At 40.5% G+C, this 24,238-nt stretch overlaps 1 protein-coding gene across 3 annotated transcripts in view; it reads left to right on the forward strand.

The window, feature by feature from the left end:
• Window positions 1–24,238, forward strand: part of ESR2 (estrogen receptor 2) — a 2,041,892-nt gene that overhangs the window by 1,909,473 nt on the left and 108,181 nt on the right. For all 3 annotated transcript variants that reach the window (XM_044074389.1, XM_044074391.1, XM_044074390.1), the window contains one exon: window positions 794–971. In XM_044074389.1, the coding sequence (XP_043930324.1) occupies window positions 794–971 (178 nt within the window). The remainder of the gene's footprint in view (window positions 1–793; window positions 972–24,238) is intronic.

Raw genomic sequence — 24,238 nt, forward strand, 5'->3', positions numbered from 1 at the left:
GTGCTTACTCATACCAGTTTCCCCTACAAAACCCCCTAAGACCCACCCTTATGCCTTACCTCACTTCCTCTCCCAGCTCCCAACTTAACTCTTTCCTACCCACTCCCTACCCTCACTACCTAGCATACCTATCTTCCTACATCCAACGCCCCCCCACTCCCCCACTCTATTCATACCAATGTCGTCCTGTGACAAATTTGTCTGTTCCAAACTTCACTTCCAGTTTATATTGCATTTATATTGCATGTACTACTTATACTCTTTTACACATAGTTCATTGTCATATCTACCCTGAAAAGAGACCACTAGTCTAGCGAGACTATCCAGTCAACAAAGGATATCTAAAATGATACATATGACATGAGTGTACAAGTGTGTATCTGTTAAGTTTAGAATGTTCTCCGTGCAGTTTTGAACATATGCAACAATGACTGACCCTTTATTTTGTTTTGCTCTTCAACAGATTACTTATGTTTGCATGGGTTATATGTGAAATGTATCACCTTGTGGAAGGATTAATAGTCATGTCACAAAGACAGGTATTACAGAGAAACTGGGTTGCATATCATTTGTGCTTCAGCCAGCAGTGATTACTAGCTTATGCACTCACTGTAGCCACAGTCTTCGAAAACTCTCTTTGAGTCAGATATTCTATGACTATTGTGTCACAGGAGGGAACACCACTCAGTTTTCAATAGTGCTTAATGAGGTTCATATTTGTGTATCCTACTGCACTTTGGTGTCATATCTTATTATTATTCAGTTTATTAATTATAAATTATGTTTCTTTCAGGTGTGTTTCCTCTTACCAGAGAAAGCAGTTCTGAGAACAGACAAAAACTGCAAAGTCTGCTCAATGCAACGACAGATGCCTTAGTGTGGTTTATAGCTAAAAGTGGAATTCCGCATCAGCAACAATCAACACGTCTAGCTCAGTTGTTGATGCTACTTTCTCATATTAGGCATGCAAGGTATTTATTTTCTTCTGATAATAGAAGGCTGGAATTTTAGAATAATAAAGAAAACTATTGGTTAAAAGGATTGGTAAAATTCTAACCATTTTCCATCTAGAGGTGCTGTCTAAATATTGAAGTCAACATTGAAAGTTGTACTTGAACATTATAATTTAAAAGTGACAGAAATATTTGTAATAATAATTTGTTATGACTTTACATACAGCATACGAAAAAATGTCTGTAAGAGACTATAAACATATTAGTTCTACCTATCTCTAGTGTCTAGCTCAAAGTATGTGCATGCCATATTGTAAACCATAGTTTTGTGCACTCCAGTCTTTTTAAAGGTGGCCAACCATCTTAGCGTTAAATGCCCATCATTCATTGCACTTATCTATCACCATGTCTGTGAGAAGTACCTCCTATATGAAGATTAAATTATATTCCTTTTGTTTACTTTTTTATCCTATTTTACTTCCATTATATTTCTTTTAGCCTTACTTTCATATTTTTCTAATAGTATCATAGCCAGAAGTAATTTCAAACCTAGCCGTTTCATCCCAATGTAATATCAATGATACTGTTTTTAATACCCAGGATTGTATTTAGTAATGACTGCCCATGTCCAGCAGGGTTGTTGGCGCTATCACTGGTAAGAATTTACAATGCCCCATCCATTCATCCAGGTTCCTTTTCAACAGTGTCATAGAGTTCCTCTGCTTCACATGAATTGGCAGACTATTCCAAAGATGCAGCTATAGCTGGGAGACAAATCTGTTCCTCCAGCACATCCTATTCTAGTCACAGACCATATTTAGGTCCCTGGAATGGGCGGCTCTAGTCCTGTTTGATTTAGATGTCCAGCAAATTCTTTAGGTTTGGGTGGGAGATTTCTCTGTAAGCCAGGCATAAGTCTCCCCTAAGAAGTCTATACAATACTGAGTATAGTGACAGGGATCTTAGTCGGTCTATGCAAGGCACGTGCTGGAGTCCCTTGATCTTCTTTGTTAGAAACCTCTGAGGTCTCTCCAATTGCTACAGGTGCTTTGTATGGTACATGCCAAAAGGGGTATTATACTCAGTTATGGGCCTGATTAGTATAGAGGGGTTATAACCTGATTTGCTATAGAGGTGAAGCTTTTGCTAATCAAGTGTGCTACGTTGAAAGCCTTCCTTACTACAGTAGACACTATGGTGGTCAAAGTTAAGGTCGCAATCTACTTGTGATCCCAGATCCCTTGCCACTTCATAGTTACATAGGGTATTGTTATTAATTTATTGTGTAAAGGGACATTGTTTTTACTGGTGAATGATAATGCATTTCTTTGCATTTCGTCTGAGACTGTGACTAAGACACTAGTCATTGGTCTGTGTAAGACCCTTCTGAAGTATACTGATATCATTTAGTTCCTTACTACAGTAGGCACATGCAAGGGAGGCCGCAGGATTTTTTGCAGGGGGGTTGCAACCCCAGAGCCCCACCCACACAGCCTCTGCCCACCCATGCAGCCATTCCAGTGTTCCATTACTTGGCTATTTCTCCCTATTTGCCATAGACACTGTTCAAATCTCTCACTGTGCATACTGTTTTATGCTTTACTTCTACAGTGATTACAGATATTAGGATTTAATTTACAACTTTTATTTCAAATTTTATAGCACAAACACTGATAGACATTTACTAAACCTAAACAAAGCAATAGTCTTACAATGAAAACAGACTTGGCATTAAAACTTCTCTACCTTTGAAACCCATGTTCACTGAAACAGCATTGAAACCCACATTCAAAGAAAATGCATCTGGCCAGTGGCAGGGTAAGTTTACCTTTGGGCTGTTTTCAGATCATAGGCTCCTTGCACACATTTTTAGAACCATGCAAAAGTGCTTTGATTCACCTTCCTGATTGTATTAATTATAATATATAATAATTGAATTATATCCCTTGTATAATACAGTGCCACTTGTTAGTGTGTTTTAAATGTATAGTTCTGAACATTTTCCTTTTAAGCAATGAAACAAATCATATAAACCAATAATGACAAACTGCCCAATTCAGAACATTTCAACCATAAAGGGCCACTCAAACTTCTGTCATGCAATCCACCAATGTCAATCAATATGCAGAATCTGTGCAGAAGTAAAAGTCAACTGAATAATTCCACATTAAAGAGATATGAAACCAATGAAGAGATTGTTGCTAGAAAGCAAATTTATATTTCAATGTTTCATTTACAAATTCAGTGCCTGTTACCCTTGAAGAATAAATTGCCTATGTTACATTAAAAGAAATGGTAAGCTGGTGTATTGCAACAGGGAATGGGTGGCAAGCTGAAAAACAGGTTCATAGTTCATCCAAAGGAAGACATACTCAGGACTGCAGCACCCACCCCCTTCAAATACAAATCTGCATGCCGTGGGAGTAGAACTTATAGCTCTCTGCATCAAGATACAAGTTTTCTACCTGTTGTGCTACTAACACTGCTTTAAAACTCTATACCACAACAGTGTTACCATTTGCTAAACAAAACAGTTGCACATTTTAAGCAGACTTAGCATGAGCTGCAGTAAACTTCTCTTCCCCTTGAAGCTCACATTTCCTTGAAAACACACTTGAAAATAAATTCCACCTACTAACTCTGCATTTCACTCTAGGCTCTCACACACACACACACACACACACACACACACACACACACACACCTCAACTTCTTAGTATAAGAAATCTGGACAAAGCCTAAAATAAATAGGGACAGATTATAAATACTGAGCTCTCAGGAACTTATAAAATTGCTAGAATAACAGGATTTGTGTTAGTGTGTGTTAGTATGCATTTTTCTAAAGGATATGACCCCTAAAACTCAAAATGTCTGTTACTATTTAGCAACTGCAATCCTTTTTAGGTGGAATATGGGTAAAACCTGGATAGCTGAGGGGTATACTACCTTCCTCTTACACACACACACGCACACACACACACACACACACACACACACACACACACACACACACACACACACACACACAATACCTGTCTGTCTCTTAGCACAAGTAATCTGGACAAAGCCTGTTATAATGCTGGAGATAAAGGCCCTAAACTATGGACACATTTAGAAAGTTGCTAGAATAAAAGACTTTGTGTTGGAATGCATTTTCTGAAAGATATGAAGTATGAAACTGAAACGCATGTAATTATTTATTAACTTTAATCCTTAGCTCATCCAAAAAAAATACAAAATTTTATGAGGAATAGACCAAAAAATGTAAAGCAAAAATCTGGACATTCTGTGAAAATCTGTACAGTTGAGAGGTATGAGTCACACATATAAATCCCACCTCCTTAGAAAGTGGATAGAACAAATCTTTTGGGTTTCTAATACTGTGACAGGAATGTACCCCATTCCTAAGTCAAAGTACAATTAAAGTTCACAAAATCAGTACTGTTTTAATTTTGGATTGAGCATCCTCTGAGACTAATGGCCTAAATCTGTGAAAGTAATTACGGGCTGTACATAATAAGAAAAAAAGTTTCACTCTCACAGAAATACTGACAGCACAGAGAATTTAATGACGCAGTTAGACTTGGGCACAATAGCAGAAAACATTGTGACTGCCCTGTATATGGAGTTATCCAGAGATAACAGGGGTAATGATGTCATTATGGACATCAGTAACATTTCCAGTTGTAATCCTTGTCTTCTGTAAGTTACAATCAGCTCCAGTAAACTGAGTGACAAAGTAAGTTTACTAATACAATCCTTCCCACTCTTCAACCCTGCTTGCAGTGAAGTCCTGACAGACCTTTTTTCAACTGGTAAAATCTCCATAAGCTACCAAAAATAAGGCCATGTCATGGCACCTGCAACAAAATGTATGACTTTGTGTAAGCTGATACACAAATAGTGCAAAAAAACCTATAGTGAAGTTTGCTCTAACAGCAATTTTTTACATTGGGCTGGCTGTCAAATGTCATGTCCATATGTGTTATTTTTGCATGTTATATCACTGCAAGTCCCTTCATTTATGCTTACAGAACTGTTGTTCAAAGATACAATTTGTCTTCCTTCCCATCTCTGTGACTTTGGCGTTTTAACTGCATAACCCACACCACTGTATAATAAAACATAAATCTTTAAAGTTATACATGTCAAAATGTGATAGATGGAATCATATTTGTACTCCTGCAGATACCTATTTTCATCTCTCTGATACACCTATCCAAGCCTGTATCAGTGTATATCTGCAAAATTATCCCTTTCTTCAGAAGAATATCTGCTTGCATCTTTAATAACTAGTAAACAGTTTTCAATATCTCCATCATAAGTTCCTTTTCAGTTACTTTAAACGTTACCCTCTGCTAAAGACCAGTCCACCTTACAGAACTGGAGCTCTTGTAAAACATGAGTATTTTAACAGATGCACAAATATTCATATTCAAATTCAAATAAGTATTCATGCATATGTAGCTATTCCTCCCAATGCACACACACACACACACACACACACACACACACACACACACACACACACACACACACACACACACACACACACCACAGAAGATGTCCATTGCCAAAGCAAAGGGGTAGTCATTTTAAATGACTGCCCTACACTTGATGACTTTGTTCTTCTTCTTCTTTTGGCTGCTCCCGTTAGGGGTCGCCACAGCAGATCAACTGTTTCCATTTCTTCCTGTCCTCTGCATCTTGCTCTGTCACACCAACCACCTGCATGTCCTCTCTCACCATATCCATAAACCTTATCTTAGGCTTTCCTCTTTTCCTGTTACCTGGCAGCTTCATCCTTAGCATCTTTTTTCCCAATATACTGTGCATCCCTCCTCAGCACATGTCCAAACCAACGTAATCTTGCCTCTCTGGCTTTGTCTCCAAACCTTCCAACCTGGGCTGACCATAATATACTCATTCATAATCTTGTACATCCTTGTCAAACCCAGTGCAAATCTTAACATCTTTAACTCTGCCCCGTCAAGCTCTGACTCCTGCCTCTTTGTCAATGCCACTGTCTCCAACCCATATAACATAGCAGGTCTCACTACCCTCTTGTAGACCTTCCCTTTCACTCTTACTGGTACCCGTCTGTCATAAATCACTCCTGACACTCTTCTACACCCACTCCTTGTTAAGTTTATAAAAAAATGCTAGCAGTTCTGGGATCTCTGCTGTGCTGTGGTCATATCTGCCCCACAGAAGGCTTTGGTAACTTGTGTAAAGGAATGCAGCAGTATATTGGGATGCCTGCATTTGCTACTGCTATTCCAGAGGAAGTGCACCATTAACTGATCTAGTCATGCGATACATACACTGAAATATGGGTCAGAGTGGGGAAAGTAAGAGGGAAGAACATGAAGTAAAAGCAGAGCTGTAGCCCCATCTAAATGCATTCTGTGAGCTCTATGACCTAAGCAGTGTGTAGTTAACAAACAATAATGCTAACAAATAACTCTAACTTTTTTATTTTCCGATTTTCTGGTAATTTTGGAAGAACTCTTGGTCAAAGCATAATCTTCAATTTGTTTTCTGTTTGCAGCATGTTTTTCTAACCCAAATTTGTTTGCTTCCAAACCACACTGACATATAAGGACAGCTTCTTAAGTGTTGTAGTATACACATATTTTTAAATTCTGTCAGCACGCGGAACTGGTACAGGAGGTAGCACACATATAACAGCAGTAAAATTAGCACTGGAGTATAACAGCCATACAATCTGATACCAGCACTGTTCACTGCCTGGGCTTCACTTTTTCTTCCAAACTGCTACGTCTTTAAAAACTTCCCAGTCTGTATTCATGTCTCACCTAAACATGCAGTTCCCATGAGCAAATGCAATGCTTCACTACATCCTCCACTCCTACAATATGCCCCTTTCAGCCATATGCTTAAATATCCTCTTTCTGAAAGGAAATACTACACAACATTCGCACACACGAGTCCGAATCCAATAATTTTTCTGAGCTAAAGAGGCACAAAAAAACTTACAAATCTCGTTCACTCTGCCACTGGCAATCTGGATAACTCTTGTCTCTACATTGCGCAACTGTCAATGGTCGTAAAGGCGGGAGATGCATTTTGAGGAGGAAATGAGGCTTGCTCGTAACATGCATCATATGACTGCAACCTCCAATAGCAAGCATATCAGCATCTACTCCGGAGTCCAAACCTCCGCAATGCAGGTTTAATGGGAAAAACAGTAAGCTGAAACTGAAAAATGTGTGGTTTTACCAGTGCATTTTTGATTTCAACACTCATCATTCATCATCAGATAAATTAAGAAAATCCAGGGGGGGGCCTTAAACCTGCCTGCAGGCGCCCACGGGCACATGGTAGTCAAAGTTAAGGTTGCAGTCTACTTGCAATCCCAGATCCCTTATCACTTCATAGTTACATACGGTATTGTTGTTAATTTGACAGTGCGAAGGGACATTGTTTTTACCAAAGGGAATGATGATGCATTTCTTTGCATTTAATTTGTGACCATGACTAAGACACTGGTCATTGATCTGTGTAAGACCCTCCTGAAGTATACTGATATTATTTTGCCATTTGATAATTGCACCCAGTCTGCAGTCATTTGCAAACTTGGTCAGCCATAGCCCCTTAGTTGTGGCCTGAACTTCTGAGAAGTATATACCAAACAGTAAGGGACCCAACCCTGACCCTTGTGGTACCCCGCTGGTGACAGGTCTGCTGGTTGATGTGAAGTCACCCACTTTGATGGTGTGTGAACCAGTTTGTAAGCCAGTTGGCAAGCCATCTCATAATAAAGAGATTTACATTCAGTTTGCTAAGTTTATCAGTAATGCCAGCAAAAAAAAAAGAGTGTACCAGAGCCACGAGAAGTAATAAATCTCTTCATTCCACTAGTAAAAACTTTAACAGTAGGACTGCTTCCTCGGGCATGAAGTAACAGAATAAAAAGCAATTAAAGAGCTCATCCTTGTATAACACAACAAAAGCAGACAGCACAGGGAAGTGATAAAAGATCCAGTTAACACACCAAGTACCCACCCTGTGATGCCATCTGCAACTGAGTGGTCTAACATTGTGTTTGGTGTGCATGATTGTATATAGATTTATATAGGTTGTTTTCTAAGTATATTTTAAATTTCCTGGGAATTTAAATGTTTTAATTGTATAATGGTTTAATTTACCATGTTACTTGTGCTATCTTCTTTTGTTGTATTACATAAGGATAAGCTTTTTACTTGTTTTTTATTCTGCTACTTCATGCCTGAGGAAGCAGTTCTACTGCAAAAGTTTTTACTATCGGAATAAACAGATTTATTACTTCTCATGGCTCTGGTACACTGTTTTCTTGCTGCCGTTACTATGTTTGTAGAGAGGCTAGATTTGCTGCCAGTTTCCTTATTTTTGCTGTGTTTTATCAGTAATGCCTGAGTGTGGGATTGTGTCAAAGGCCTTGGCCAAGTTGAGGTGTGCTGTGTGCACAGATTTGTAATCGTCAATGGCCCTGGTCACATTTTTGAAGAAATCCACCAGGTTTAATAGGCAGGATCTGCTTTTAACAAAGCCAAATTGGATCAGATCCAGGGTTTGGAGGTTGCCTATGTCTTTATTTTTGAGGTCCATGATGACACATTCCATGGCCTTACAAATGAGGCTGGTCAGACTTTAGGTCTATAATTACCCAGGTCTGTTGCTAAGCCACCCTTGTGGAGGTGAATAACTGTTGCTGTTCTCCATTCCGCAGGAACATAGCTTGTGATAGTAAATGTCCATATTGGGTCTATGTTCAGTCATTGAATGACGTGTTTCATCGAACATGCTGTTTATCGAGCCATTCAAGTAAGATTGCATTATGATAGGGATCAGGAAATTTCCCCTTTCCCCACTGTAGTGTGAATTAGCAGGGGGGGGCACAGCCCCCCACATGAGGAGTTTCACTGAATGGCAGATTTTTCCATTTGATGACTGAACATAGACCCATCCATATCATATCATTTTTTTCTTCTGTTTTCATGTGAGAAAGGGTAAATTCCCTATATATGACAACATTTGAAAATACCTTTAATTCTCTGTGTCATCTTAATAAGTTATCTTTTTTTTTCTCTCCAGCAATGTGACTTTTCTTTCCCTTTAAGTTCTCTAGAGCTGTGTACAATTTTCTGCCTGTGATTTACCTGATGTTTTGTATATGTTTCTATATTTAATCTCCCTGAAAATTAACTTCTGCATTTTGTTGATTTTATGTACTTCTGCTCCATGGTGTTCTTGCTGATTTTGTTTTATGCGCTGAAAACTTTTTTTTTTTTCTAGGGCTACATATTGTGATTTATTCATCTTTATATGTTATCCATATTGTTTCAATGTGAATAAAGGCTCACCACCCAAAATGGATTATTAATAAAGCCCAGTTCCTTTAGGTCTTGCCTGAAATATTGATTGCTAGCAGTCAGTCTACTGTACTTTTGAACTGCTTCTTGGTTCCAGAATGTCTGATGTAAACTGGATGTTTGTTCCATAATCTAGATGTCCTGTCATGAAAGAAATCTGTCTTTATAGATTTTCTTAAGTGTAGTAGGCTGTTGTTATATCTAGTACCCTTGTAATGGCATAGGATTTCAGTTCCTATTGTTGATCTTAGAAACTTTAAAAGCCCATATCAAATCCCAGTTTTATAGTATAATGTAAATGGATTGCAATTTTAAAGCACTCAGCCTTTCAGTGCAACACTTATTCTTACTAGAAATATTCTTTTTGTATAGTATCTTTGAATTCTTTCCAGACACAAAGACTGCCACAAGTAATCAAAAATAGGGCTTAATTAACATTGCTCTAATAAGAGGTAAAAGTACACTGATTTTAAGTAATAAGCCTGAAAGATAGTTTTAGTAAAAAAATAGCACTTTCTAAGTATGACATCAGTAGTATCTGTCCCAAAATTGTGTTTTTCACTTGTAGTCCAACATCATTGTGTTCTAAAACCCTACTTCATAAATGAGTAAATGTTTCACATGTAAAAACTAAACTTTTTAAGTACTAGAATCTATATTATTTTTATCAACCCAGTCCTATAACATGTCTAAATATCTACAAAGTGTCCTGTGATCTGTTAATGAGGTCACCATTGTCTCTGTCTTTGCATTATTTGCAGACTTCTGTATCCAACAAGTATATAAGGTTGGCATCACAGTCATGAAAATAATAAATAGTGCCAAACTCCAAAACAGACTCTTGGGGAGCACCTGTGTCAGCTCAAAAGCACTTTGACTCACTGTGTTTCATCTTTACACATGATTTCCTGTCATTCCTTATCTGAAAGCCATTGTTGAATCCAGTGTATAACATATCCATTGAAATGTCAGTTATTCATAACTTGTTATCGCCATGTAACATAATGCACATGGATGGATTAAAGTGAATTTTCCATATATTAGGCAAAGTCTCCAATCTCCTAATGTCTCTATATTTACTTTGTCATCACTCACCACCCCCAACCTTGGTGTCATCAGCAAAAAAAAATGTTAATCCAATATATTTTTCAAGGAGCGAGAAGACAGTCAGTTGTATTGAAAGTATACAGTCCATGAATAATGTGGAGTTCCGCATGTAACTTCCCATTTTCTGTGTAATTCAACAGAACTGTTGATATACAACCTCTTTTCTAAGCTTAGCATAATTTGTTGTCTAGTGCAGTACCTAAACTGTGGAAATAAATCAAAAGCTTTTTAAAATTCAAAGGTAGTATATCCACAGTGTTAGCCTTTTCCACCACCATGGTGGCCCAGTCAAAGAAAATGGCCAAGTTAGCTAGACAGAATATATGTATTCTAAATCTGTACTGCAATTCATTTGTAGAGGAGCAATCTGAAGCTTTTCTCCCCAGGCCTTCAGTGAAGATGGGCTTTGTCCCAGTTAAACTTTCCTGGTAAACAAATGTTAAATAAATAAATACACACATAAATAATAAATAAATAAATCTAGAGGCCATTTTTTTCCAAGAGCTCTGTAAGCCATAACTTCAGCATCACCTCCAGTATTTCCCCAATATTGAATTCATAGGTTCATAGGTAGATACTAGGCTATCTGCCCTAGGGCATTTATAAGCCTAGCCAGAGTGTATTTGGCTTCCGCCTCCCTATTAGATTAGCCTACTTTGCCTCTGTAAAGTAGGTCACAGAGTTTCATGGAATACTGCTCCTTTTCTATCCCTTGCAATTCAGACTCCCAACTGCCTGTCTCCTTTGAAATGATGCCTTCTTCATGATTTGCTTGAGTAGTACTGTAAGAAACCCCTGCAACTTTTTAATGATCGCTGGTGGTATCCTATCAGGTCCCTGTAGCTTATTCTCCTCTAAGCCATGCAGAGTTTTCATCACTCCATCAAATATTGATATTTATTTGTCATTTTTTTGACTAATGTCCAAATATTCTTTTCTTTTTTTTTGGGAGGTGGCAAGTAAAACTTTCTTCCTTTCTGTTTTCCCAACTTCGTGTTAATTCCCCAGTCTCCTACTTCATCTTCTATTGTCTATGGAACTAAATAATGATTTCATCATTTAATATCTACCCTTAGATTTTGCCAGGTATCTCCCTGATTAACATAACTTCATTGTTTCTAATCTCCTTGTATCTGTCCCCAAAATAAAGTAACCTTTCAATAATCACCAATGTTTTCCAGGTTTGATCTCTTTCTCTGAAATATTATACAGTTAATATTTTTTTTCAATAAATGCGTATTCTGCTCTGATAATTGCATATTGGAATGTTAATTCTACTCTTAACACATTTGTGATAGTAAGTGTGTCATTGTTTGCTTGATAGTTAAAGGAAAACTCCACCCTAGAACTAAAAAAAATATGTTTTTTTTTCAGTCTCTCTTTGTTTCCAGACCTATTTTAACACCTCAAAATCACTCTAAGTGCTTTATTTGTAATTTTAGCCTGTTTACCACAACATGGCTACCGATGGGGCTTGATACATCAAGCTTTCTCTTTCTCATAAAGCATTTCAAGCCTTCTTTCTATGACTCATTCCAGACCGCGGTGGTGGTGCTGTGCTAACGTTGTCACCTGACAGTATGACGTTGTCCTGTTCGATTCTCAGCTAGAGCGTCTTCTGTGTGGAGACATGCGTGAATGGGCGTACCTTCGTTGAAGGTTGTGCGTCAGAGCTGGCAACTCGGCACGTAAAAATCTACTGCCAATCATTAGCAGGCCAGAGTTCCACTGTGGCAAACCCTAACCGGGAAAAGCCGAAAGATACAACATTTTTATGACTCATTCCAGATATAAGGAAGTAACTGTGAAATCCCATGCCATTGACATATAATGGGAAATCTTTGACTTACTGTCAGTTTGTATTCCTTCTGTAAGAGGTCATCTTCTTTTCTGTTGCAAATCACCCTCATTTATGTTTAGCTCACAGCTTGCTTTACACTATAATTTGAAGTTATCTAGTGGCAGCCAGAGTTGTAGCTAAGTTGGATGCCTTTGTCCTAGGTGTTCTTTTGTAGTCCAAAATGAATTGACAGTCCCCTCCTCCCACACTACTGCAGAGGTGTTAAAACTGTCACTGCAACTGACAGCTCAGAAATGAAAGGAAGGCGTGCCATTTGAAATGTCTTCCCCTCTGCCTGAGCAAGATTTCATTGTTTTGGCAGCATCAGACAGATTTAAGCAAATTAAATTTAATTTTTGCAAGAAAGTTTCTGCTAATTGTTGATTTCATTGTGTTTTACTACTGTTGATTTTTGATTTACCCCTATTTCTACAAAACATTATTAATTTATTTTTGCTTTCCAATCATTCTGAGCAACAGCAGTCTTGTAGCATGCTGTTTCTGTAATTTCCTGCCATTTGCATCATCTCCACACTTTTAAATGACAGCAAAACAGTAGTTTGCAAACCTGTGTCTATGATACTGGCACAGTAAAAGAGTGTACTGAAAACTGGCTGTATTCTATAGTCCCTCCAGTGAAGTATTTTCTTTTAGTGGGGGTGGCAGGGTCTACTGTATATTTTGGGAAAGTAAGTATCACTTGCATTATGCAGATAACTGCAGCATTTTATGAGCTTAATATGATCTTCTCTAATTCAGCTAAAACTATTTAGCAACCCTCTGTTCTTTTAACTGGATTAGTAAATTCTTTGAGGCACACCCTGTCTTTGTGCACATTTCCAATCTTACTGTTAAACTGCTCATATATTGAGTTGTTAATTTGCAGCCGACACTACTCAGCCAAACACAGTTCTTTAGTTTCACATTACAGCTTTTGACATGGTCTCTCCACAACTAAGAAAGAAATGTGTGCAGTTTGCATGAAACACCAGTTAGGAAGGTTTACACCTTTCTGTAAAATAAGGATTGCAGCATCCAATTTGAAGTTGTACTAACTACACTTGTCAAGTCAGGCAGTAAGTGCACAGGTCTGAACTGCTACTGTCAGTGTCATGAGTACAGGCTGACAATTTTGCCTCCATAATTTTCCTGTCTACCTTATTAGAAGTTACAAGAAAATAAGGTCAGGACAGTGATAAAGCTGAAACTGTAGCCAGGTGCACAAATCCAAGAAATACAACTCCAGACAAACACCAGATACTTTAATAAAACAACAAAGCTTTTGGATTACAAATCCTTCTTCAGTGTTAGAAGTCACTGTACCAGGCTATCCTGTGTGGCCCTTGGGAATATTGCACATCATATTGCAAGTTATCCTAAATATTGTAGCCAGAGATCCAAGACTTCATAGCACTCTCCTCATTGTGGAAAATGTGTGTGGGCCCTACAAATTACTTAAGAATACCAAAAATACATGTACATCACACAGACCCCTTTGCCATCAACTTTGACAGCTTCATAATGTAACGCTGTCTCACACTGTGCATCAGACATTGGTACATGGTCACACAACTTACAATGTGTCAAGGGTACCAGCCATCATCATCTGCACAGGTGACAGGGAGCACACTACACAATGGCTTGACCTATAAACACTGTTAGGAGGGCATAACTGCTACACAGGATTGTGATGACTGGGAAGAGATGAGAGACTGGAGAAAGCATTTTGATCTTGATATCCAACTTAACAGCACTCTGCTTATGCTCACATGTAAGTTTCTAGCACTGTGATTTCTTGTAGGAATAGTTAAAGTTAGTAAAGATTAATTAGGTATTTTTCTTTGAAATCAGACCTGTCCTACTGTATTATTTTAAGTTTCTGTGTGATCTCTGAAATCTTCGATATCTTTGTGGTGTAGTAGTTTTGTCTTGTGTTTTAATTATTTATTAAATATTTTTAAAACCTTCTACCCGTGGCTGCTTTGTGTAGAGATAAGCTCTAGAATACATTGTATATTTATAGAGGTTATTGTAATAGGCCACTCTAAAGTAAGCCTTGACTGTTAGTCATACTACCATTGGATTATAATATTGCACAGTAATAATTGGACACCCTTTTAAGGGCCTATTAACCTAGACTAAGTACCTAACTATTAACTAGACTCCCACAATTCCTAGCCTCCCATGATCATGATCTTGTGTTGTCTCACTAATTTTTAGTAAGCTTAACCTTCCTTAGGATTTTTTCTCATGTAAATAAGTATATACTGTGGAATGATCAAACACCTTCATATAGTATCACAACCTATGTGTTAAATAACACTAGAAATCCATCCTTGTTTGCTGTTCTTCTATACTCTATTGATCTCTAGTGTTTTTCTTTCTTAGGTTTTTGTGAGACCTTAGTATCTCTTATCATAAATTACTAGGTGTATCTAATTTTGTAATATGTTATAAAGATTTGTACTACACCATTTCTAATACAAATGTATTAGTCTTATTCATCTATTCTTAGATAATCTTTCCTTTTTTCAACTGAAATATAAAATATATAATCTTAGGCTTGTACTATAATTGTTAAAACTTCTTATGTACCAAATTATACTGTTATTGTCTTTGTCTTGACCTTTTATGTTGTTGTAATTTTGAGTTTTCTCCGGCCTCCACTGAAAATGGACATATATCCAGCTGGACTAGCCCGGTCAACAAATGTAAAATAAAAATAAAATAAAAAATAAAATTTTAGTAGCTGATATTATTAACTGAGTGGTGGCAGTAATTACTACCGTATAGTCTGGGTAAAGGGGCACAGCTGGGGAATCTGTGTCAGCCTTTCTCAGGAGTGTCTGTGAAGTTGTATAAATACTTATCTCAAAGTGTGTGTGTGTTGTGTCAGCTACTTGGCAGGGACATGAAGCACTGGTTGGACAAAGAGGTTACAGGAAGTTCTAGCTTGCCCAGTTAGGCTGAGACCTGGACCCTATAGCTGTGCCAGTGGGGAGTCTTATTGGGGATCTGGTGAGCAAGGGAGCAGGCAGCCCCAGACTGTCTGTGATCTCTGTGTGCACTTAAGGGATCTACTTCACACTAATTGGCTTGTAGTGGTGTGGGTAGAGCGAATTCCTGTAGTTTATGTACAGTGATCTCTAAAAGTGTTTTTTACTCTAAAACAGCCACGCAGTGTATACTCAGAGTTCAGATCACAATTGTTTTGTTTCTTTTGTTAGCTTAGTGTTAGTCAGGATGAGCAGGCAGCATGTCAGCAGAAGAGTATGGAAAGCTGACAAGGAGCCAGCTGGCAGAAATGTGCCAGGCTAGGGGACTGGTGCATGGAAACCTGACTAAAGCAGACCTGATTGCAGCCTTGGTTACAGCTGCATCAGAAAATAGCAGCCTGGAGGACAATCAGACTGACAGTGGAGACACAATATCCCCAAAGAATGGACAGCTCAACCTTTCTGCAGTGGACTTAAAAATCCAGCTGGAGCTAAAGAGACTTGAGTTGGAGACCAGGCATATGGAACTAGAAGCAGCTGAGAAAATGAGGAGCCTAGAAGCTGAAGAACAGGAATAGCAGAGACAGGATGAGAGGGAAATGCTGACTCTTCGCCAGAGTCATGGAGGTAATGGGGAAGGGAGTAACCGGACCCCAGAAGCACAAAAGGTCAGTAAATTTCTTTCACAGTTTAAAGAAGGGGATAATTTTGATAGCTTCATTCATATGTTTGAGCGGGTATGTAAACAGTATGAAGTAGACCAAGGGCTCTGAGTATGGTTCCTGACCCCCTTACTCCATGGTAAAGCTGTAACTTCTTTAGCAAAAATGCATGACTCTGACTCTTTTGATTATACTGCTGTAAAAAGACATTTATTAAAATGTTTTAAGCTAACACCTGAAATGTATAGGAAAAAGTTTTGTGAGCATAGACGCAAGGCAGATGAAAATGTATGTGAATATGTTGTTGAACTGAACACTTATTTTCATAGCTGGGTGAGTAGATGTCATGTCACCACTTTTGAAGGGCTGACAGACTTTTTGGTAAGGGAACAAACCCTTAGCATTTTGCCTGAGGACATGAGGATCTGGTTAGCTGATAAACAGTGTGCTACTTCAGAGGAGTTGGGGAAGAAGGGAGACCTATACCTAGCAAGCAGGGCAGCCCTGCACAGGAATGGGACCCCCAGTACTGCTCATGGGACTAAAGAAACCCATGGTGGGCAGCACAGACTGCCCCAACAGAATCTGCCAGTAGCAGGGGAAGCCACTATATAGGTACACATCCAGTTGCTAGGGTTAAATGTTTTGAATACAACCAGTGGAGCCATGTGGCATACAGGTGTCCATGGAGGCAAGGTGGGGAACCAAAGGTGAGAGAGCCAGTAAGTGGGAAAGACAAAATGCCAACAGTGGGTTGTCTTGAGACAACAGGGGAATGGAACTACCATCCTGCAGATGTCCTGAGAGGGAAGGATTTGGATGAGGCAGTACTATGTACTTATGCAGTTACATGCAGTGAGGCTAGGAGACAAGCATGTGGGTCTGGTAGCCTGGGGGAGACCCAGACAGACTGCATACTTGCAGCCAGGAATGCTGAGGTGGTTACTTCAGGGAGTGAGCTATGCTGTAGCAGTGAGACTGAATGTGAGCCACAGCTGCTTGTGGGTACTGATGTTCCCTTAAACAGGGTAACTGCAAAGGTAGAGGTGCGTAGTAGTACCCAGGCTGACAGTGAGGCACCGCTGTCAGAAGATGCCAGACTTCCTGTGGAAGGGGAGCTGGGAAGGGTTACAAGGAAGGACTTGAGACAGGCTCAGCTCTCAGACCCTACATTTCAAGGCCTGAGGCAAGTAGCTAGGGATGCATCTGATTCTCAAGGGAAGGGGGAATCTGTATACCAGAACAAAGGGTTACTGTACAGAGAGTGGACCCCTGAGGGAGGGCTACAAGGTGAGAGGGTACAGCAGTTGGTAGTTCCTACAGCTTACCATCTGGTGCTTCTAGCCATAGCCCATGATAATTCCCTTTGCAGGTCATATAGGCATAAAACATACAAAGAGGTGTATTATGCAAAACTTCTATTGGCCTGGAATTTCCAGAGATGTAACAGGGTACCTCAGGACCTGTGAGCAGTGCCAAAAGGTAGGCAAGGCAGAAGACAAGGTGCGAGCTCCTTTGATGCCTTTGCCTGTGATTGAGGAGGCATTTCAGAGGGTAGCTATGGATATTGTGGGTCCTCTGAGTACCCCAAGTTCCACAGAGAAAAAGTATATCCTAGTAATTGTAGATTATGCTACACAATACCCCGAGGCAGTGGCTTTGTCCTCCATTGAGGCAGAGAAGGTGGCAAATGCTTTGCTAGAGATTTTCAGCAGGGTAGGTTTCCCAAAGGAAATACTGTCTGACAGAGGTGCCACTTTTATGTCAGACCTGCTGGCTTGTCTGTGGAAGTCCTGTGGGGTGAAGCACATGAAGACCACCCCTACCATCCCCAGACTAATGGTCTTGTTGAGAGGTTAAACTCTACAATCAAGTCCATGCTATGGGCATTTGCAGATCAGTTTAAGAGGGAGTGGGACAAATATCTGCCCCATCTGTTTGCTTAGAGAGGTTCCCCAGGAATCCATGAGTTTTTCACCCTTTGAGTTGCTATATGGGCATAGGGTGAGGGGACCTCTAGATTTAATTCGAGATGAGTCGGAAGGTGAGTGTGAGTCTCACAAGGAGTCTGTTGTAGCATATGTCCTGAACCTCAGGACAAGGCTCAGGGAACTCACGGGCCTGGCCCAGGAGAACCTGGCAGAAGCCCAACAACAGAAAAAGGTGTGGTATGACAGGAATGCTTGAGCTAGAGAGTATGCTGCAAGGCAGCAGGTGATAGTTCTCATTCCTGTCAGACACAACAAGTTGCAAGCAGCTTGGGAGGGACCCTACAAGGTGGTAAGAAAGGTATGTCATGTTAACTACATGGTGGAAGTGCTAGGCAGACAGCAGGGACACAAATTGTACCATGTTAACATGATGAAACCTTACCATGATAGGGAAGCCCTTGTGCTGAGCATTTGCAGTGGATTGCAGGAGGAGTCTGAGAGAGATCTTGTGACTGACCTCCTCAGTGAGGCTCAGGCTGACACCTCGGTGGTAGGGATAGCAATATCCCAGCAGCTATCTCCTACCCAGGTTCTAGAAATCTGAGCAGTATGGCAGGAGTTTGGGGGCATGTTCACCGGGAAATCAGGGAGCACCCACCTGTTGCCGCACCAGGTGGATGCAGGACCCTAAAGGCCTATCAGGCAGGCCCCTTATAGGGTGCCTGAGAGAGTCAAACAGACTCTGAGGGAGGAGGTACAGGAGATGTTGGAACTAGGGGTGATTCAAGAGTCCAAAAGTCCCTGGGCCTCACCAGTGGTGTTGGTGACAAAGAAGGACGGCTGCGACATGTTCTGTGTGGATTACATGTAATTAAATAGTCACACAGAGTCAGATGCTTACCCCATGCCTAGGACAGATGAGGCCCTAGAGCAGCTGAGTAGGGCTAAGTATTTTTCAACCATTGAGCTTACCAAGGGTTACTGGCAGGTGCCCTTGACTCCCAGTGCTAGAGCGAAGTCAGCCTTTGTGACTCTTTTTGGCTTGTATGAGTTCACAAAGATGCCCTTTGGGATGAAGAATGCCCCGGCGACTTTCTAGAGGCTGGTAGATCATATCTTAGCAGGAGCAGGAGGGTTTGCCCTTGCTTACATGGATAATATTGCTATCTAAAGCCAATCCTGGCAAAAGCACCTTCAGCATGTCAGGGAGGTGCTGGGCAGACTACAGAGGGCAGGGTTGACCATTAAGCCAAGCAAATGTCAGGTGGGTATGGCAGAGGTCTCCTACATAGGACATAGAGTGGGGAGTGGTAAGATAAGGCCAGAACCTGCCAAAGTGGAAGCTATTCACGCATGGCCTGCACCTGTCACCAAAAAGCAGGTGAGGGCATTCTTAGGGACAGCAGGGTACTACAGAAAGTTTGTTCCCAATTATAGTACCATAGCTACTCCCGTCACAGACCTGACAAGGAAGAATAGGCCAGATAAGGTAGTGTGAACCCCAGCATGTGAGCAGGCATTTCAGAAGCTTAAGGAAACTTTTGTAGGACCCCGTGTGTTAGCCAGTCCAGAACTACAGCAAAGACTTTGTTGTGCAAGTGGATGCTTCATACTATGGGATGGGGTTTGTACTTAGCCAGATTTCTTCAGAGGGAGAAGAGCACCCAGTGGTTTATCTCAGTCGTAGGCTCCAACCCAGGGAGGAATGCTATGCAGCTGTAGAAAAGGAATGTGTAGCCATGGTGTGGGCACTACAAAAACTTCAGCCTTATCTGTCTGGAAGAAAATTAACTGTGATGACAGATCACAACCCTCTAACATGGCTAAACAGAGCCAGTCAGCAAAATGCCAAGTTACTAAGATGGAGTCTGGGGTTGCAAGCATGTGATATGTCAGTGCAGCACCCCAGTGGGAGTAGCAATGCCAATGCAGATGGGCTCTCAAGACAGGAAATGGGGTGAGGTACACCCAGATAAACCTGACACTCTCAAGCGATGTTTGTCAAGGTGCACTTGAAAAACTTGCTTGAGTTCCCCGGGGGGGTGAGAGATGTGACGATTGGGGAGAGATGGACGAATGCTGCCAGCCTAGTCAAATAGAATTTGATTTATAATTCTATCAACTGTATAAATGTAAAATACCGGCTTGTGTTTTTAAATTAAAGAAAAACACTGTAAAATGTGAACTTCAAGATTGTTACAACATTGCCCCCTTGCTTTAAAGAAAAAAACTAAGTCAAGCCTTTCAAATTTGTCTTTTGAAATTGAAATGATTTTATGACATTCTTTGATCTTTAAAGTTGGTTCCGGTCAGGCTGGCTGAAGACATTCTGTCTATTGTGTTAACTAAGGACTGATTGCTAGAGTGTATATGTGAAATGTCTTTTAGTGTTGTACTCTCCTGTACAGGTGTTAGCTTGCTAAATAATGCAGTTTCTATTAGCCTGGGAACTCCAGGTTAAGTGTCAAAGAAATGGTGTAATGGAAACTAACTCAGAATGATGTAATCTGGGGAGGAACCAGAGACGTGTTTGTTAGTAATGTTTTATAAACTGTGTCTCAGAGAGAGACTGGAGAAAGCATTTTGATCATGATATCCAACTTACCAGCACTCTGCTTATGCTCATGTGTAAGTTTCTAGCACTGTGATTTCTTGTAAGAATAGTTAAAGCTAGTAAAAATTAATTGGGTATTTTTCTTTGAAATCAGACCTGTCCTACTGTATTATTTTAAGTTTCTGTGTGATCTCTGAACTCTTAGATATCTCTGTGGCATAGTAGTTTTGTCTTGTGTTTTAATTATTTATTATTAAATATTTTTAAAACCTTCTACCTGTGGCTGCTTTGTGTAGAGATAAGCTCTAGAATACATTGTATATTTATAGTGGTTATTGTAATAAGCCACTCTAAAGTAAGCCTTGACTGTTAGTCATACTACCATTGGATTATAATATTGCACAGTAATAATTGGACACCCTTTTAAGGGCCTATTAACCTAGACTAAGTACCTAACTATTAACTAGACTCCCACAATTCCTAGCCTCCCATGATCATGATCTTGTGTTGTCTCATTAATTTTTAGTAAGCTTAACCTTCCTTAGGATTTTTTCTCATGTAAATAAGTATATACTGTGGAATGATCAAACACCTTCATATAGTATCACAACCTATGTGTTAAATAACACTAGAAATCCATCCTTGTTTGCTGTTCTTCTATACTCTATTGATCTCTAGTGTTTTTCTTTCTTAGGTTTTTGTGAGACCTTAGTATCTCTTATCATAAATTACTAGGTGTATCTAATTTTGTAATATGTTATAAAGATTTGTACTACACCATTTCTAATACAAATGTATTAGTCTTATTCATCTATTCTTAGATAATCTTTCCTTTTTCCAACTGAAATATAAAATATATAATTTTAGGCTTGTACTATAATTGTTAAAACTTCTTATGTACCAAATTATACTGTTATTGTCTTTGTCTTGACCTTTTATGTTGTTGTAATTTGCGGAGCTTTTCTCCCCGGGCCTCCACTGAAAATGGACATATATCCAGCTAGACTAGCCCGGTCAACAAATGTAAAATAAAAATAAAATAAAAAATAAAATTTTAGTAGCTGATATTATTAACTGAGTGGTGGCAGTAATTACTACCGTATAGTCTGGGTAAAAGGGCACAGCTGGAGAATCTGTGTCAGCCTTTCTCAGGAGTGTCTGTGAAGTTGTATAAATACTTATCTCAAAGTGTGTGTGTGTTGTGTCAGCTACTTGGCAGGGACATGAAGCACTGGTTGGACAGAGAGGTTACAGGAAGTTCTAGCTTGCCCAGTTAGGCTGAGACCTGGACCCTACAGCTGTGCCAGTGGGGAGTCTTATTAGGGATCTGGTGAGCAAGGGAGCAGGCAGCCCCAGACTGTCTGTGATCTCTGTGTGCACTTAAGGGATCTACTTCACACTAATTGGCTTGTAGTGGTGTGGGTAGAGCGAATTCCTGTAGTTTATGTACAGTGATCTCTAAAAGTGTTTTTTTACTCTAAAACAGCCACGCAGTGTATACTCAGAGTTCAGATCACAATTGTTTTGTTTCTTTTGTTAGCTTAGTGTTAGTCAGGATGAGCAGGCAGCATGTCAGCAGAAGAGTATGGAAAGCTGACAAGGAGCCAGCTGGCGGAAATGTGCCAGGCTAGGGGACTGCTGCATGGAAACCTGACTAAAGCAGACCTGATTGCAACCTTGGTTACAGCTGCATCAGAAAATAGCAGCCTGAAGGACAATCAGACTGACAGTGGAGACAATATCCCCAAAGAATGGACAGCTCAACCTTTCTGCAGTGGACTTAAAAATCCAGCTGGAGCTAAAGAGACTTGAGTTGGAGACCAGGCATATGGAACTAGAAGCAGCTGAGAAAATGAGGAGCCTAGAAGCTGAAGAACAGGAACAGCAGAGACAGGATGAGAGGGAAATGCTGACTCTTCGCCAGAGTCATGGAGGTAATGGGGAAGGGAGTAACCGGACCCCAGAAGCACAAAAGGTCAGTAAATTTCTTTCACAGTTTAAAGAAGGGGATAATTTTGATAGCTTCATTCATATGTTTGAGCGGGTATGTAAACAGTATGAAGTAGACCAAGGGCTCTGAGTATGGTTCCTGACCCCCTTACTCCATGGTAAAGCTGTAACTTCTTTAGCAAAAATGCATGACTCTGACTCTTTTGATTATACTGCTGTAAAAAGACATTTATTAAAATGTTTTAAGCTAACACCTGAAATGTATAGGAAAAAGTTTTGTGAGCATAGGCATAAAGGCAGATGAAAATGTATGTGAATATGTTGTTGAACTGAACACTTATTTTCATAGCTGGGTGAGTAGATGTCATGTCACCACTTTTGAAGGGCTGACAGACTTTTGGTAAGGGAACAAACCCTTAGCATTTTGCCTGAGGACATGAGGATCTGGTTAGCTGATAAACAGTGTGCTACTTCAGAGGAGTTGGGGAAGAAGGGAGACCTATACCTAGCAAGCAGGGCAGCCCTGCACAGGAATGGGACCCCCAGTACTGCTCATGGGACTAAAGAAACCCATGGTGGGCAGCACAGACTGCCCCAACAGAATCTGCCAGTAGCAGGGAAGCCACTATATAGGTACACATCCAGTTGCTAGGGTTAAATGTTTTGAATACAACCAGTGGAGCCATGTGGCATACAGGTGTCCATGGAGGCAAGGTGGGGAACCAAAGGTGAGAGAGCCAGTAAGTGGGAAAGACAAAATGCCAACAGTGGGTTGTCTTGAGACAACAGGGGAATGGAACTACCATCCTGCAGATGTCCTGAGAGGGAAGGATTTGGATGAGGCAGTACTATGTACTTATGCAGTTACATGCAGTGAGGCTAGGAGACAAGCATGTGGGTCTGGTAGCCTGGGGGAGACCCAGACAGACTGCATACTTGCAGCCAGGAATGCTGAGGTGGTTACTTCAGGGAGTGAGCTATGCTGTAGCAGTGAGACTGAATGTGAGCCACAGCTGCTTGTGGGTACTGATGTTCCCTTAGACAGGGTAACTGCAAAGGTAGAGGTGCGTAGTAGTACCCAGGCTGACAGTGAGGCACCGCTGTCAGAAGATGCCAGACTTCCTGTGGAAGGGGAGCTGGGAAGGGTTACAAGGAAGGACTTGAGACAGGCTCAGCTCTCAGACCCTACATTTCAAGGCCTGAGGCAAGTAGCTAGGGATGCATCTGATTCTCAAGGGAAGGGGGAATCTGTATACCAGAACAAAGGGTTACTGTACAGAGAGTGGACCCCTGAGGGAGGGCTACAAGGTGAGAGGGTACAGCAGTTGGTAGTTCCTACAGCTTACCATCTGGTGCTTCTAGCCATAGCCCATGATATTCCCTTTGCAGGTCATATAGGCATAAAACATACAAAGAGGTGTATTATGCAAAACTTCTATTGGCCTGGAATTTCCAGAGATGTAACAGGGTACCTCAGGACCTGTGAGCAGTGCCAAAAGGTAGGCAAGGCAGAAGACAAGGTGCGAGCTCCTTTGATGCCTTTGCCTGTGATTGAGGAGCCATTTCAGAGGGTAGCTATGGATATTGTGGGTCCTCTGAGTACCCCAAGTTCCACAGAGAAAAAGTATATCCTAGTAATTGTAGATTATGCTACACAATACCCCGAGGCAGTGGCTTTGTCCTCCATTGAGGCAGAGAAGGTGGCAAATGCTTTGCTAGAGATTTTCAGCAGGGTAGGTTTCCCAAAGGAAATACTGTCTGACAGAGGTGCCACTTTTATGTCAGACCTGCTTGCTTGTCTGTGGAAGTCCTGTAGGGTGAAGCACATGAAGACCACCCCTACCATCCCCAGACTAATGGTCTTGTTGAG

Source organism: Protopterus annectens, chromosome 6.part0 (genome assembly GCF_019279795.1).
Source record: "Protopterus annectens isolate FY-2018-M chromosome 6.part0, PAN1.0, whole genome shotgun sequence".
Classification (NCBI taxonomy): domain Eukaryota; kingdom Metazoa; phylum Chordata; order Ceratodontiformes; family Protopteridae; genus Protopterus; species Protopterus annectens.